Source organism: Myxine glutinosa, chromosome 2, assembly GCF_964187855.1.
Source record: "Myxine glutinosa chromosome 2, kmMyxGlut1.1, whole genome shotgun sequence".
Lineage (NCBI taxonomy): Eukaryota > Metazoa > Chordata > Myxini > Myxiniformes > Myxinidae > Myxine > Myxine glutinosa.
The window spans coordinates 98,093,424-98,109,792 of NC_136262.1; the positions used below are offsets into that span (position 1 = coordinate 98,093,424).

The 16,369-nt window shown below is 45.6% G+C and overlaps 1 protein-coding gene across 4 annotated transcripts in view; it reads right to left on the bottom strand.

The window, feature by feature from the left end:
• LOC137418564 (myocardial zonula adherens protein) overlaps positions 1–16,369 on the bottom strand; it is a 47,832-nt gene that overhangs the window by 17,190 nt on the left and 14,273 nt on the right. For 3 of the 4 annotated variants that reach the window (XR_010982663.2, XM_068104655.2, XM_068104654.2), the window contains exon 6: positions 12,202–12,294. The exons of the other annotated variant lie outside the window; for it this stretch is intronic. Coding sequence is in view for 2 of the 3 variants with exons in the window: in XM_068104655.2 (XP_067960756.2) it covers positions 12,202–12,294 (93 nt within the window). In the remaining variant the exon portion in view is untranslated. The remainder of the gene's footprint in view (positions 1–12,201; positions 12,295–16,369) is intronic. 4 annotated transcript variants of the gene reach the window in all.

Consider the following 16,369-nt stretch of genomic DNA (forward strand, 5'->3'; position numbering starts at 1 on the left):
AGGCTGCATGAGCAAATGGAAGCAATGTTTCTTCCAGAATGACCCTGTACTTGAACTGGTTCAGGTTTCCATTCAGAACAACCAGGTCAGTTTTGCCCCCTGCATGAAAAGCAGCCCAAACGGTCACCCCACCACCTCCAGCTTTGACTCTTGGCACTATACAATCTTCGTTGTGGGCTTCATGCACTTGTCTGCGCACTCGGACGCGGCCATCTTGACGATAGACCAGAAATCTAGACTAGTTACTGAAGGTCACGTGATTCCAGTTTCCTGGCTGCCATTGACGGTGCTCTCTGGCCCACTGCAATCGGCGCTGGCTGTGTTGTCTGGTCAGGCGTGGCTTTCTCAGGGGACGCCTGGCACGATAGCCTGCTTGAACCAGTCGTTGGTTGACTAGCCTTCTGGATACAGGCACATTTGTCAGTTGCTGCCACTCAGTCCTAAGCCGATTAGCTGACTTGGTACGGCCATTGCAGACTAACCGGTGCAGCTGGCGATCATCTCTCCTTGTGGTTCTGTGTGGGCGTCCTGGCCTCAGTATTGGAGTAGGGACACCCCTCTGAACATTTCGTTTCAGGATCTTTGACACCTGACCTTGAGTGATGCCATACTGCCGAGCAATAGCACGCTGTTTCATGCCAGAATTTGGTAAAGCCACCACTCCATGACAAACAGCATTGTCAAGTTGACGGACCATCTCCAGAGGAAGCGGCAATAACTTTTGTAGGTGTGCAGCAGTTGTTTTCCACGAATACAGAACGCAACAACCCTTATATACCCGATTGTGAAACCAATCGTCAAATGTACCTGTCCTTACATTTTGTCACGCCACCTGTGATATAATCCTGTTATTGACTTCTTGCTGCGAAAGACAATCAGTGACATGGTTCTTTCAACAAAGACATCACCGAAGCGTAAAAGAAACTCACCAGATTGATATACTGAGTTCAGAAAGTAAACCCAAGTCAAGAAAAAAAAAAATTCCATATTAAATGCCAAGTCTGTAGTTAAGGAAAGCATGTTAAGTTAAACAAAGAAAAAACAAAGTTGAGCGTTCATGTTGTGTTAAGTTAATTGTTACATTGTTAATGTTAACATTGTTACATTGTTAATTGTTACATTGTTACATTGTTAATTGTTACATTGTTACATTGTTACATTGTTAAATTGTTAATTGTTACATTGTTAAATTGTTACATTGTTACTTGTTATATTGTTAATTGTTACATTGTTACATTGTTAATTGTTACATTGTTAATTGTTACATTGTTACATTGTTAATTGTTACATTGTTAATTGTTACATTGTTACATTGTTAATTGTTACATTGTTACATTGTTAATTGTTACATTGTTACATTGTTATTGGTACATTGTTAATTGTTACATTGTTAATTGTTACATTGTTAATTGTTACATTGTTAATTGTTACATTGTTACATTGTTAATTGTTAATTGTTAATGTTAATGTTAAGTTAAGTGGAAATCATGTTAAGTTAAACAAAGAAATCATGTTAAACAATGTCATAGTTAAGGAAATCATGTATGCTGAAGTTGTATGAAATCATGTATGCTGAAGTTGTATGAAATCATGTATGCTGAAGTTGTATGAAATCATGTATGCTGAAGTTGTATGAAATCATGTATGCTCAAGTTGTATGAAATCATGTATGCTGAAGTTGCGTCATAGTTTTGTCATCATGTTTCAAGACGACCACACTCGGAAGACATATCTGTTAGAAATGTGATGGAAAGGCCTCACATAGTTTAAATTAAAGATCTGTATGCTCAGAGAAAAGCATCTAAAATAACCTGTTTACTAATATACAGTATACGGTCATGTGAAAAAGTAAGTACACCCCATGTAAAGTTTTGACTTTTTCAACATATTTCAACATACAGCTATTTGATCTTCATTTCAACAATATTGATAGATAAAGGTGATATAATATAACAAATATCATGAAACATTTACATTTTGTAGTCCATTGTATAATTTAAATAAACATAAATGCAAATTCAGCATGTGGAAAAAGTAAGTACACCCCAACATTTATCACTACTTCAAATACCTAAAATTAGAATCAGGTGCACCAGCTCAGGTGCAAATGATTAGAACATCGTTAGAGAGGATCTTGGAGGAACCTGTCTTATTTAAACCTCAGACATTTAGTTTGGTTTGCTCTTTGTTGTTGAAGTGTGCGGCGTCACCATGCCTAGATCAAAAGAGCTCTCTGATGCATTCAGAAAGAAGATTATATAGATGCCTACGAGTCTGGGAAGGGATTTAAAAAGATCTCCAAACAATTTGAAATCAATCATTCGACTGTCCGGAAGATCATCTACAAGTGGAGAAGATTCCAAACAACTGCCAACTTGTTCAGGCCAGGCCACCCCAGCAAGTTCAGGCCAGGCCACCCCAGCAAGTTCAGCCCGAGAGCAGACCGCAAGATGCTGAAAGAAGTCTCTAAGAACCCCAGATTGTCATCACGGGACCTACAGGTAGTTCTTGCCACAGATGATGTCAAAGTGCACGAGTCTACCATTAGAAAGAGGCTGCACAAATTTGATCTACATGGGAGGTGTGCCAGGAGGCAAACTTTGCTGTTCAGAAAGAACATCAGGGCAAGACTAAAGTTTGCCAATGAACACCTCGGCAAAGACCAGCACATCTGGAACAATGTGCTCTGGACAGATGAGTCAAAGGCAGAGCTATTTGGCCACAGTACCAGAAGACATGTTTGGCGAAAACCAAAGACAGCATTTGACCACAAGAACCTGATACCGACTGCAAAGCATGGTGGTGGAAATATTATGGTTTGGGGCAACTTTGCTGCATCAGGGCCTGGGCAGCTCACCATCATAGAATCCACTATGAATTCTTCATTGTACCAGAGGGGGCTTGAGGATAATGTGAGGCCATCTGTCGGAGAGTTGAAGCTCAACCGAAGGTGGACCTTGCAACATGACAATGCCCCTAAACATACCAGTAAATCCACCAAGGAATGGCTGAAAAGAAAGAAATGGAGGGTTCTGGAATGGCCAAGTCAAAGCCCGGATCTAAATCCCAACGAGATGTTGTGGGGGGATTTGAAACGAGCTGTGCATGCAAGAAACCCCTCAAACATCACACAGCTGAAAGAATTCTGCATGGAGGAGTGGGCAAAAAATTCTCCCAGTCGATGTCAGAGACTGGTAGACAGTTATAAGAAATGCCTAATTGAGGTTGTTTCTGCCAAAGGGGGCAAAACCACCTATTGGAGCCAAGGGTGTACTTACTTTTTCCACATGCGAAATTTGCATTTATGTTTATTTAAATTATACAATGGACTACAAAATGTAAATGTTTCATGATATTTGTTATATTATATCACCTTTATCTATCAATATTGTTGAAATGAAGATCAAATAGCTGTATGTTGAAATATGTTGAAAAAGTCAAAACTTTACATGGGGTGTACTTACTGTACATATGTAATATGTATTTAAGTTGTTTGATTGCGTCTGATCAGGGTAAAAATTGTAACCACAACACGTACAATGCTGAATGATACCTCATTTAAGAGCTCTTGTGTCCAGACAGTGCATGAGGAGGTTTTAACATATTGTTCCTCATGCAATTTCGAGTTATATTCATTTTTGTTGTGCACGTGGTGTATATGCTCAGAGTCGTTTGTTTGCATGCATACTGGATGTAAAAAAAAAAATCAGTCAATTCTGTCAACTATCTTCGATATATCCACATATATTATATATATATATAAAACCGAAAAGCACGGTCCGTGTCCGTGAAGCCGTCCGTGAAGCCGTGTGACGACATGTCGATTAATCACGTCCTGGTTGAACGCCAGTTGCATCCTGTCTATTAATTACGTCGTCTATTAATTACATGCTATTGGAATGTACGTTTTGACCCTTTAGACTGCTGAGGCCCCTTAGACCTTTAAAGACCCTTTAAAACCCCCAATACTCCAAACGACCTTCTCGACTCTGAAGGCCAAAAAGACCCCAGAGACCCCGAAGACCCTTAAAGACCCCAAAGACAAAAAAAGATCCTTAAATATTCAGAAGACCCTGAAGGGCCGAAAGACCCAAAAGAAAACACCAAAACCACCAAAAAAAACAAAAAAAAACCAAAAACCACCAACAAAAACACAAAAAAACAACAAAATACCCTAGAAGACCCAAAATACCTAGAAGACCCAAAACACCATAAAGACAATAAAGACCCCAAAGATGTTAAAGACCATAAACACCCAAAAGACCATGAAGACCCAAAAGACCTGGAGGACCCAAAAGACTGTGAAGACTCAAAATACTTGGACCACCACTCCAAAATACTGGGAGCACAAAAGACCCCAGAGACTCAGAGGACACAAAATACCCTTTCGACTCTGAAGATCTTTGAGACACAAAATAACTAAAAGACCCTGAGGGAGTGAGGGACCTCAATGGGCCCCTGCCACTATGTTGTCAAAGTATTGTTACGGTTCTCTACGCCGGGCTTCTTCCCCTCACCAAGGGGGGATTAATCCCCTTGTCTTTACTGGGCCTGGCAGAACCGAGACTTATTACGTCCCTCCCAGACACACGCCTCTATCTGCGTAGGGTTTCGGGACTACTTTTCGCTCGTACCTAATTCCCCGCGCTGCCCTGGGAGCGAGGGAACAAGCCTCACACGAACCACGTGTGGTTTGAGTGCGCCGAGCGGATTGCGTACACGTGGTCCGCGCAGTCTTACTTAGTGGAACCCGATTGGAGGGATCTTATTCGTGCCACGCTTAGTCAAATGGAGAAACCACAGGAACGATCGAATCAGGAAGAAAGGAAGAACAAATGGGTTTAATTATTCCCACACGTATATACAGTTCAAGGACGAAGAGACACAGAGCAATCATTAAGCAGTCTTAACTTATCCCTGGGACAATGGGCCCGTCTCACACTCACACAGGGAATTGCAGATAGGCAGGTGTTCCCCAACGCATCGAGAGATGGCCCCCGTCCGGCTCTCCATGGCCCCAAGCATGTCCGGTGAAGATGGTGGCATGCGAAGGCAGGGTCTCGTAGCGCGTCTCTCGCACAAACAGATGATGGGGCGGAACGGTAGAGGGCAGACTTTAGTGCGGCTGGAAGTTACTCGGCCTTGCTCACTCGCGCGTCTGAAATGCACTGTATCCGTTCAAAGCGCGTCTGGCTGCGCCCGCATATATGTAGCGGCCAACTCCTCTTCTTCTATACACTCCGATCTGGTTAGCGCGCGTTCTCGTGCAAATTCGTCAAGTTCATCAGCTTTCACCGCTTATCAAGTTCTTTCGCCAATCCTTTTGCCGCAGGCCCTTCGCTGTAAGCCCTCTTACCGCAAGTTCTCTCATACAAGTCCTCTCAGGCAGCAGTCCTTTACAACGCGAGTCCTTCTATCTTTCTCTCACGCAGCAAGTCCTTTCGAGGGATTTCGCACAGCCGTTTTATAGCTACGCCCCCCGAACCTTCTGGAACTCTCCCGAACCTTCTCACCACACCCTCTGATGCCACGCCGCCATCACCACCCTCGAGCTCTGATTGGCGGCTTGTGCTTACCGTCAGCGCTTCCACCGCTCCGCCTCGACTCCGCCCCGACCTTCCTAGGCCTGCCTCGTGTTAACTCACCCAATGGTCAACCAATGCTTAACAAACTGGATCGAGGCTAGGGTGGCTGGAAAATCGGTGGCAAGTAGGGCCTATTCTCCTGGCTCCTACCTCAACGCAGAACTAACAAAGGAAAAGGACTAAGCTTACAAATACTAAGACATAACTATACTATCGCGAGGCTACATGTTGCTTGTGTGACTAACTATGGGGGACAGACTTTAACCTTTAATAAACTCACTTGACAGACTGAAAACCGCAACACTGCCCCCCTGCCTCGTCAGACTCGTCCCCGAGTCGAACCTACAAAAACTGGAACGACCGGTTTTGAGAAAGAGTTGGGATTAACTTTTAATTCCGTGTGACACTTAGATGTGGTTACCCCTAACATTTACTCTAACCCGTGTGTGCCACAGTTTTACAACACTAAATATGTCCCACCTACTGCGTTGAGTAGCTACTTGACAGACTCACGCCCACAATTAACCGAATTGCGGAATTATTTTCAAACTAAACATAGAGCCTGTGGGCAGCATTTTATATACAATCACAAAACCTAACCTTATTTACATCTCTATGACCCAGGACCTGTCCTTTTTGGAAAGAAGATTGGAGGGGAGAGAAAGCACAGCAATGCACAAAAACACATTACAAAAAATCACATTTCACAGTTCACATTTGCTGTTGTCTGGCATCTTCTTCTTGCTTCCTGCATCTTCTGTGTGCATAAAACTTACAGTTCTTCTTTCCTAGCACACCAATAATAAAAATGTACAAAAAGTATGTTCGTTTTTATTTTGCCGGCAGGGCCAACCCTAGGTGGTCCAACTGCGTGACATTGATGCCACTCAAAACACGTGGTCCGAAGATGCAAGGTAAGTTTGCAGCAAAGTGCTGCACAGCAAAAGTGTAAGGCCACAAAACCTGTGGTCCATAATGTGTAATGTGGTAATGTGCAGCAAAGTGTCTGTGACAGCAAGTGCTGCACACGTGCAGCAAAGTTATAACAAATGCAAGGAATACGGCAGCAAAGTGCCACGCAGTTCATCTGCACAGGTGTAGCAAAGTGCAGCAGGGGTGCTGCACAGGTGCAGCACAATGCAGCTGCACAGTTCCACCTCCAAAATGGTCCTGGGGTGGGGGAGAGACAAAACACAACCGGCAAAGCGGAAAGGGCACAGAGGTACACAGCAATACAAGGTAATGCAGCACAGAGGCGCGGAAGAGCGAGCAGAGCAAGCTCGTCCCTAACCGTCCGTGCCCCCCAACGTCAGCTTACACTACCCTTGCCCTTCCCTGGTATTTACAAATTCGTCACTACGTCCTGTCTCCCATATCCCCCTCTACTCCAAATTCGTCTCCCAATCCCTCCCAGGATGGAAGGAATGGAACAAACCCATTGTCTCATCACGTCACAACAGTTTACAAAGCCTTGGTGCTGGTGTGGAGCTTTGTCATCCTCGGTGAATGGATGTGGATGGCGCGAAGGGATTTTCTCTCATCCTAACTACTCTAATGACATTAATTCACTTCCACTACCCGGGGTCATACCCTGCCAATTGGCCTCTTTACACTATGTGGTTCTAAAAACCGAATTCCCCATTGACCACTCTGCGGTGCCCATGAATTTGGGTCTCACTCCCCAATTTTTCACACTGTGCCTTTGCACAATTTCGGGGCTGGGTCATGTGGCTCCACTAGCAGGTCCTTCTACCTGCGCACCTCCGCCACTGAAGTCGCCACCCGAGCTTACCTGCTCCTGCGACTACCTAGCTGGGGAAGGCCCCTCCTGGCTCTTTACCCCTCTGATGCCCTCTCTGGCATTGGGCTACCCGGGTCCTTCTCTTGGATCCTCGGGCCCCATTGAACACTACTCACGACTACTCTGACTGGCTCCCAGAGCCTACCTGCGGCCTCACCTGGCCGACAAACTACCAGTGGCGGAGTGTTCCAATAACCATATGCACCAACAAAGCCCACACGCCCAGCCATTCCATAGACTCATGCACCCAACCAAGCACTTCTTGCTACTTCCCGCACCACAGGTGTCAATATCCAAACAATTTACCTAAGCCCTCTACCTAGCTTTAAACTACCCACCCGGGTATTCGTGAATGGGTCCATCTCCCCCCATTCACTCCTTCGCACAATGCATTCCACACCTTTTACTTCACACCAAGCATACCACACCAAATTTTCTCGCACACCACTTATCTCACACACCTATTGTGCTTACACACCACATATCTGGCACACCTCTTGTGCTCATACTCCTTCTGTCCATACACTCCAAACACAATTCCATTTATCTCAATACAAGTCCGCGTAATTCTCAACCAATTCCTCATTTGCTCAATACAATCCTCACACACACAGCATCATCTAGCTGACTACTTCCCCTAAAACTCGTGCTTCCCCGTCATCCCATTACACTAAGCACTCCCTCGTCGTTATCATCCATCTAAGCTACCTACGTCCCCTCTATGGTACAAATGTCACTACTTAAATCTTGTCCTCTACCGTCATCTAAATCCCTAACAATTATCCTAGCCCGCCCTTGGCTAGCTTCGGTGCCCCATGGAGGTAACCATCGCTGGTCCCTCCATGTGCATGTCACTGCCATCCCCCTAATCCAATGCTCATGAGCCCAGAGTGAGGAATGGTAAAGCTACCATTCCCCCACGCAGGGTACCATTCGCCAACACTATTGCAACTCGTCCACTCCACTTGAGCCTCTCCGTGTGGAAATACATCGTCGTCACAGCTCGGCTTCGAAAAGCCGAGCGATGCATGCAGGTGGTTGGTCGCCTGTAGGTTGGGTCCGTCCGGCATTTTCGATCCAGGGGAGGAGGCTTGGTTGGGCCAAGGTTCAAGGTGCCATCTCTGCGCGGTGCCTTGCGGTCCCACGCATGATGGCCCAACCGCCCACGGTCGGAGCACCGCAGCCGCCAGGGGGCGTGGCTCCGATCTCTCCTACCCCCCCTTGAACCGTGCCGATCGCCTTTACTGCCACGACGCGGCACCAACTGTACAGGGCGGGCCCCGGCGCGAACCGTGCACGCCGGTCCTTGTGAGACCGCCGCGGCAACGATCCCCGCCGCTCACAAAGCACACCACTCACCAAGGGCTCATGTCGGCTATATGTCGCACTAAACGCTACCCCGGTCTGCGTCGATGCTTGAGCCGCATTCTCACCACGCGCAACCCATTCCACTCTCGCACACCGAGGTGCCTCCATACACTCCATGCATTCTGTTACCGCACGCTCTCTCTGCACACGGTCCGGTGTGCATTCTTTCTCGCGCTCTGTACTCACACCTGCACACCTAGGCGCACTCATACCACTCACGCACTCCGTTACACAATCGGCCATCGCACACCCTCGCGCACTCTTTCGTTATGTACTCCGTAATGTCCATGGGTGTGCACTCTCCTGGTACACACCCAATCATGCGCTCTGGTGTGCACTCCTGCACACTGTCTACAACACGCTCTGGTGTTCACTCCTGCACACTCTCTACAACACTCTCTGGTGTGCATTCTCCCTCACTCTCCTCGGCCATCGCACATTCTGTAACACTCTCTCCTGTTACACACTCTTCCCACATACACTCGCGCTCCGGTGCACACTTTTCTCGCACACGCGCGCCACTCACCCTCACACATCGCACCACGGACCTTCCACGAGCGCCCGGGTTTTGCCTTGATCCCAAGCGCGCCAAAAACCTTTTCCCGCAATACACACTCCAACTCACCTTGGGGATTCTCTTCTCCGCCAGCACCTGCAAACCTTTACTGGGGTTAGCAAGCCCGACATCACGGTGCAAATGCAAACTTTGTTCAGGTTCCATTTCTACCTCCCGTGATTCATTTTCCGATTCTATCCCTGCCGTCTCTTCGGCCCCAATTTCAACTATTTCTTTTATTTCTTCTATTTCCTCGACGACCGCCGGCACGCATAAAATTTTCTTTTCCAAATTCGGCGGCCGTCGGCTTTTCCACACCCCGAGTCACGATTTCTATACCCTCGATCCATGTAGCCGCGCCCTGCTCTACCTCGCTCTCCCCGCGTTCCTCGCACTGCTTTACCTCGTCACGTCCCTTTGCGACCTCCTCACTCAGCTTGCGCCTTCTGTCCTTCCCTACCTCTTTTATTTCCTTTTTCGACGACACCCTCATGTTTCCCAATTCGTTCTTTTGGGTGTTCATTTTGCTTTCCACCCCCTTTTTCACCTCTTACAATTCCCGGGTGGATTTGTCCCCCATTTCTTTCAATTGGTCACCCATTTTTTTCTTGTCCCGGGTGGATTTGTCACTCTGGGTATCCATTTTGCCCCCCATTTCTTTCAATTTATTCTCTTGGACATCCATTTTGCCATTCAGTCGATCCCCCTCCATTTTTATGGATGCCTGTATTTGCGCCATAAATAATTGCATGTACCTTGGCACCGCGGGCTCGGCTTCCGCCGCCATGTGCGAGGCGCCGCCATTTTCTACCCCTGCTGCTGCACCCTTTTCTGCTTCCATTATTACCAACTGTCCCTCTCGGTCCTGGGTCATTAATTTTACCTTATCTACCCCCACCGGCATTCGACCGCTTTGGCTAGCCATGGTACGAATACAATTTTCGATTTTAAAAACTAAATTTTGGTCGCTCACAATTTGGGACCAACTTGTCCAAAAAAAATTGGTAGGATTCCAAATTCCACTCCCCGACAACCAATTGTTACAGTTCTCTATGCCGGCCTCTTCCCCTCACCAAGGGGGGATTAATCCCCTTGTCTTTACTGGGCCTGGCGGAACCGAGACTTATTACGTCCCTCCTGGACACACGCGGCGTAGGGTTTCGGGACTACTTTTCACTCGTACCTAATTCCCCGCGCTGCCCTGGGAGCGAGGGAACTAGCCTCGCACGAACCACGTGTGGTTTGAGTACGCCGAGCGGATTGCGTACACGTGGTCCACGCAGTCTTACTTAGTGGAACCCGATTGGAGCGATCTTATTTGTGCCACACTTAGTCAAATGGAGAAACCACAGGAACGATCGAATCAGGAAGAAAGGAAGAACAAATGGGTTTAATTATTCCCACACGTATATACAGTTCAAGGACGAAGAGACACAGAGCAATCCTTAAGCAGTCTTAACTTATCCCTGGGACAACGGGCCCGTCTCGCACTCACGCAGGGAATTGCAGATGGGCAGGTGTTCCCCAACACATCAAGAGATGGCCCCCGTCTGGCTCTCCACGGTCCCCGGCACGTCCCGCGAAGATGGTGGCAGGCGAAGGCAGGGACTCGTAGCGCGTCTCTCGTACAAACAGATGATGGGGTGGAACGGTAGAGGGCGGACTTTAGTGCGGCTGGCAGTTACTCAGCCTTGCTCACTCAGCCGCGTGTATGTAGTGGCCAACTCCTCTTCTTCCATACACTCCAAGCTCGTTAGCGCGCGTTCTCGTGCAAGTTCGTCAAGTTTATCAGCTTTCACCGCTTATCAAGTTCTTTTGCCAATCCTTTTGCCACAAGTCCTTCGCTGTAAGCCCTCTTACCGCAAGTTCTCTCATACAAGTCCTCTCAGGCAGCAGTCCTTTACAGCGCGAGTCCTTCTATCTTTCTCTCACGCAGCAAGTCCTTTCGAGGGCTTTCGCGCAGCCGTTTTATAGCAACGCCCCCCGAACCTTCTGGAACTCACCCGAACCTTCTCACCACGCCCTCTGACGCCACGCCGCCATCACCACCCTCGAGCTCTGATTGGCGGCTCATGCTTACCGTCAGCGCTTCCGCCGCTCCGCCTCGACTCCGCCCCGACCTTCCTCGGCCTGCCTCGTCTTAACTCGCCCAATGATCAACCAATGCTTAACAAACTGGATCGAGGCTAGGGTGGCTGGAAATTCGGTGGCAAGTAGGGCCTATTCTCCTGGCTCCTACTCAACGCAGAATTAACACTGGAAGGGAACTAAGCTCACAAATACTAAGACATAACTATACTATCGCGAGGCTACATGTTGCTTGTGTGACTAACTATGGGGGACAAACTTTAACCTTTATTAAACTCAATTGACAGACTCAAAACCGCAACAGTATGTTTCATGTCAAACTCCCTATAAACATTCCACACTGTATTGCAAACTAATTCCTTTACAACAGCCCAGTGGAACCAGGTTATTTGCTAGTATATGTATATATACAAATATATATATGTATATGTATGTATAATGTATATATATATATATATATATATATATATATATATATATATATATATATATATATACATATATATATATATGTATATATATATCAGAGATGGCTGTCCATCCATCCATTTGCGGTTACGCTGATTGGCTGGTGTGAGGATAGGTGCAATGTGATTGATTGAATAATGTATTGTATAGGCTTATTAAAAGCTCATATTCGAAATCTGATTGCATATTTCACGATCGGAACTTATGGCCTAAATAATTACGTCGAAATCTATAGTAAAATCGGAAGCAAATTAGGAAAAAGCGATTTAGACCCTTGTGCATTTAAAACACGATTGTAAAGTACGCCACTTTTTAATTATAAAATGAATACTTACTTCTAAATCCTGAAGGAGGCTCTTAATCTTCTCCTCCATGCCTGTATAGTCACGTGATAAGTCCTCATGAGCCTTCACCAGCAGCTGCTTTTCCTTCAATTCCAGAGAAACCCAATTAGCCTTGGTCACGGTCATTTTAGTATAGTTTGCTGAAGTTAAGGTAGTCGTCCATTAACGTTTGTTTCATCTGTAAATTTATAACCATCAGTAAATAATTTGATGATGTGTCACATGTGCTGAAGAGTGATTAAATATTAACATCAAGGGAAGGGAGTTGACAAAATGTATACCCAAATCTCATCACCAAAAGGAGTTGATTTATGATACGAGACCAACGCAAAGAAACAAAAAGTCAAATGAAGGTTGGATTATTTTTCTAAGTCACATATACTGTACTTCTTTCTTAAACGGGCACAATTATTCCCACATTCTTGTGGGGCGGGCAGCAGGGAGGATTTTGGCCCAAGTCTTTCATGAACCGGCTGGCCAGGCCTGACATTCAACTAAGTATTTCGAGCAGGAATTTGTAATTTGTTCAGGGTGCCGGTAATAGCTCGCCTACTTTTCTCGAAGGACACAGTGGACTCTAACATCAACAAACGAATGCTGTCAGACGGGATGCCCAGTTTATCGTCCATCCGAGGGACAGTACACACATTGATGAATCACTGTGCTTGTGAAACACCGAGATGACAATTTATAACTGAATCGGGATTCTAACCCAGGCTACACATCTTCAACCTCTATTGCTCCATAACGCTTGGATCTGCCTCCCTCCTCCCTGTATCGCGGGTACTTTTATATTGTCATGCACAAATGATTAAATTATTTTATTATAGCTTTATAGCTTTAAAATGTAATTATCCTCAACATTATGTTGTCCAATAAATAGTTAAACAAGTACAGATACATTCAAAGTACACCGCCCCCATGCCAAATAAATAAATATCCTCCAGCGCGGCATTGCCGGGGCCACCGTGCAGCTCATAAAGACTGTATTGGGAGGGAGAGGTGTACAATAATTCATTGATTAATTGCAATAATTAAAATCAATGAATAATAATCATAAAATATTTTCTTACTCAATTGGCTAATAGCATATCGACCAGTGTTTCATCCGAAACTGTAACATTTTGAAAATTAATTAAAGAAGTCATTTATCAAAAAAAAACAAAAAACATTTGATTAATCAATAAATAATTAATCGATTAATTGATTAATCAATAAATCAAAAATATCCTTTATAGCCACATCACTTGGTCACTGTCGTGTCCAAATATCCACTTCCTAGCTCAAAAGGTGCCTGAGATGTTGCCCAGATGAGAAAGAAAATAAATAAATGACTAATAATGAAAATAAATAAATAATAACCATAAAATAATTAAATAATTAATCAATATTGGCTAATGGAATACCTAAACCACCACCGTTTCATCCGAATCTAACTTTAACAAAATTAATCAATCAAGTCGTTAATTAAATAATTAATCGATTAATTGATTAATCAATGAAACAAAAATAGCCTTTACAGCCAAATCACTTAGTCATTGTTGTGTCCAGATATCAGCTTCCTCGCTCAAAAGGTGCCTGAGATAATGCTGCCCAGAAGAGAAAGGAAATATATAAGTACTTAATTAATTGATAATAATTAAGCAACTAATCATTCAATTGATTAATCAAAAATCAAAAATACTGTTTTTGCCAAAGTACTTGCTCACTATTGTGCCGAAATTTCAGCTTCCTATCTCAAATGATGCCTGATATATTGCCCGGCCAAACAAACAAGAAAACAAACAAACAAACAAGAAACCGGAGTGAAAACTGAGTACGCCTGGAGATGGCATAGAAAAGGAGCGGTGTACAATATTGTTATGAATTTTGTGGTTGAGTGAGATATAGATTCAGGTAGATCTGTGTCTGTATCATGCTCCAACTGTCGTGAAGAAGAACCATTTCGATGTACATAAGTCAGGGACCTGTTTAGCCCGAATGTCGGATTAGGTGTATATTTGTCCCGATTACGAGGAATGGGGCGTGTTAACTAGTGTATGGATTATGTTAATTACCCTGTGTGTGAAACCTCTGTAGTTGTCCCTTCTGTTTTTACCATCACCAGTGCCCACTAGTTACCCTAATTAATAATTGCCCCAATAAAACTCACTGGAAGCGCCCACGCATTGCGTCGCCATGGTGATAAAACATTGCTCAGGCCGGCTGAGGCCACGCCCACCTCGCGACGGATTGGTAGAGGGGTTTGATGGGGAGATCACACCAATGGTAGAGAGGGCCAATCGGCACGCAGCTGAAGACCAGAGGCAAGAAGAAGCCAGCTGATTGGCCAAGGGGAGATGATAAAAAGGGAGTGTGTCCGACGTTTTCTCTCTCTCTCTCTGTTCCTGGGTTTTGGCGAGGATTGCTCCCTGCGCTCTGTGTTCTACTGCTGAGATTGGTTATCTCGCTCATCGGTCTCTCAGTGCTGGGTGGATTGCGATCGTCATGCCTGGGACATTCCAACAAGCGTTCCACCATCACACCACAGAAGGAAGGCTGCCAGACTGCTGTGCGTTGGGCTCGACGGAGGCCGGTGTGTCGAGTGGCGGAGCGCGCGCGTGCAAGGCCGCACCACTAATCTGCAAGTTCCCGCCAAGACCCGCTTCTCCGCGCAGGGCAAGAGGCGAGGGATTGTCGGCCAGACAATCAAGCCGGTCCAAGCTGATTACCCATGAAAAGAATCCCTTTCATCCCGTCCCTTTATCCTTCGTCTTGTATCTGTGTTCTGTCTGTCGGAGTACTCTAATTTAAGGGGTTAGTTGCCGTCGTGTTCTTCTTGTTATCGGGTCTTCTTTCAATAATAAATCCTTTTATTATGTTTGTACATTTCTGAACGCAGTTTTCGTTTGAGTTAATTTTAGCAGGATTGAAGACTGCTTGGCGGATCGCGTCCAGGTAAAAGCTGCCAGCCTCTTCCTCTCTCCTCCCCACGCTTGTATAGTGAGTCCGCATTTGAACAACGCCTCAAAGTAAAGCTCAATTATTGGTCATTCGTGGTGTGCTCCGTTTTAATTAAGCCGTCCACCCGACAATATATATCAACAAAATGGCCGCCACTCAGCGATATTTGATCAGATTGCAAAAAAATTAACTGTAATGCCTGCCAGTCAGCGATCTTTGGTTTGATTACAAAACAAAATCTTCTGCATATGTATACTCTCATGTATTGTCTTTGTGGCAAGTTTGAACAAAATTGGCCCATGCATGTTCAAGAAATGGTTGAGGACATGTTTAAGTAACAAAATGGCTGCCATTCGGCCATATTGGATCTGGTCTCGAAAAAAATGAGGTGCATATGTGTACCACCATGTCTTGTCTTTGTGCCGAGTTTGAACAAAATTGACCCATACATCTCCGAGATATGGCTGTGGACGGACGCACAAACGGACGAGACCCAATCCATAAGCCCCCTTTTCGGACTAAGTCCAAGGGGGCTAATTAATTCATTAATACCTTAAAGGCACTTCCAGTAGATTTTCACAAATTCAATCAGATAGGTTTATTACCATGCGCCCGTGAAGCGAAAAGCGGGGTTAAGCTTTCCTCTTCTCCAATGGCTTGATCTCTGATCATCAATTTGGTTTCAGACCAGGTCACTCTACTCTGGACATGCTGCTTCTGCTGTCTCAACAATGGATGGAGGTCCTCAATGCCAAACAGGAAATTAGAGCTGTCTCCCTCGACATATCACGTGCCTTCGACACGGTCTGGCACCCCGCTCTGCTCACCAAACTCTCCTCCTTTGGTATCCATGGAAATCTCCACGCATGGCTGGCGGACTTCCTCTCTAGTCGTCGTCAACGTGTGGCCCTGAATGGGTTTCTCTCATCTCCTCTTCCTGTTCAGGCTGGAGTTCCCCAAGGCAGTGTTCTGGGCCCCGTGCTTTTTCTGGTCTTCATCAATGATCTCTCTGACTCTCTCGAAAATCCTCTCTATCTCTTTGCTGATGACTCCACTCTCTGCCGCTCCATTCCTCTTCCCTCAGATCGGCAGTCTGCTGCCTCCTCACTCTCTGAAGACCTGGACAAAATCACAGACTGGTCAAACAAGTGGAACATGTCTTTCAATCCTGACAAATCTCACACTCTTACTATGTCTCTCCGAAAAGATCGACTGG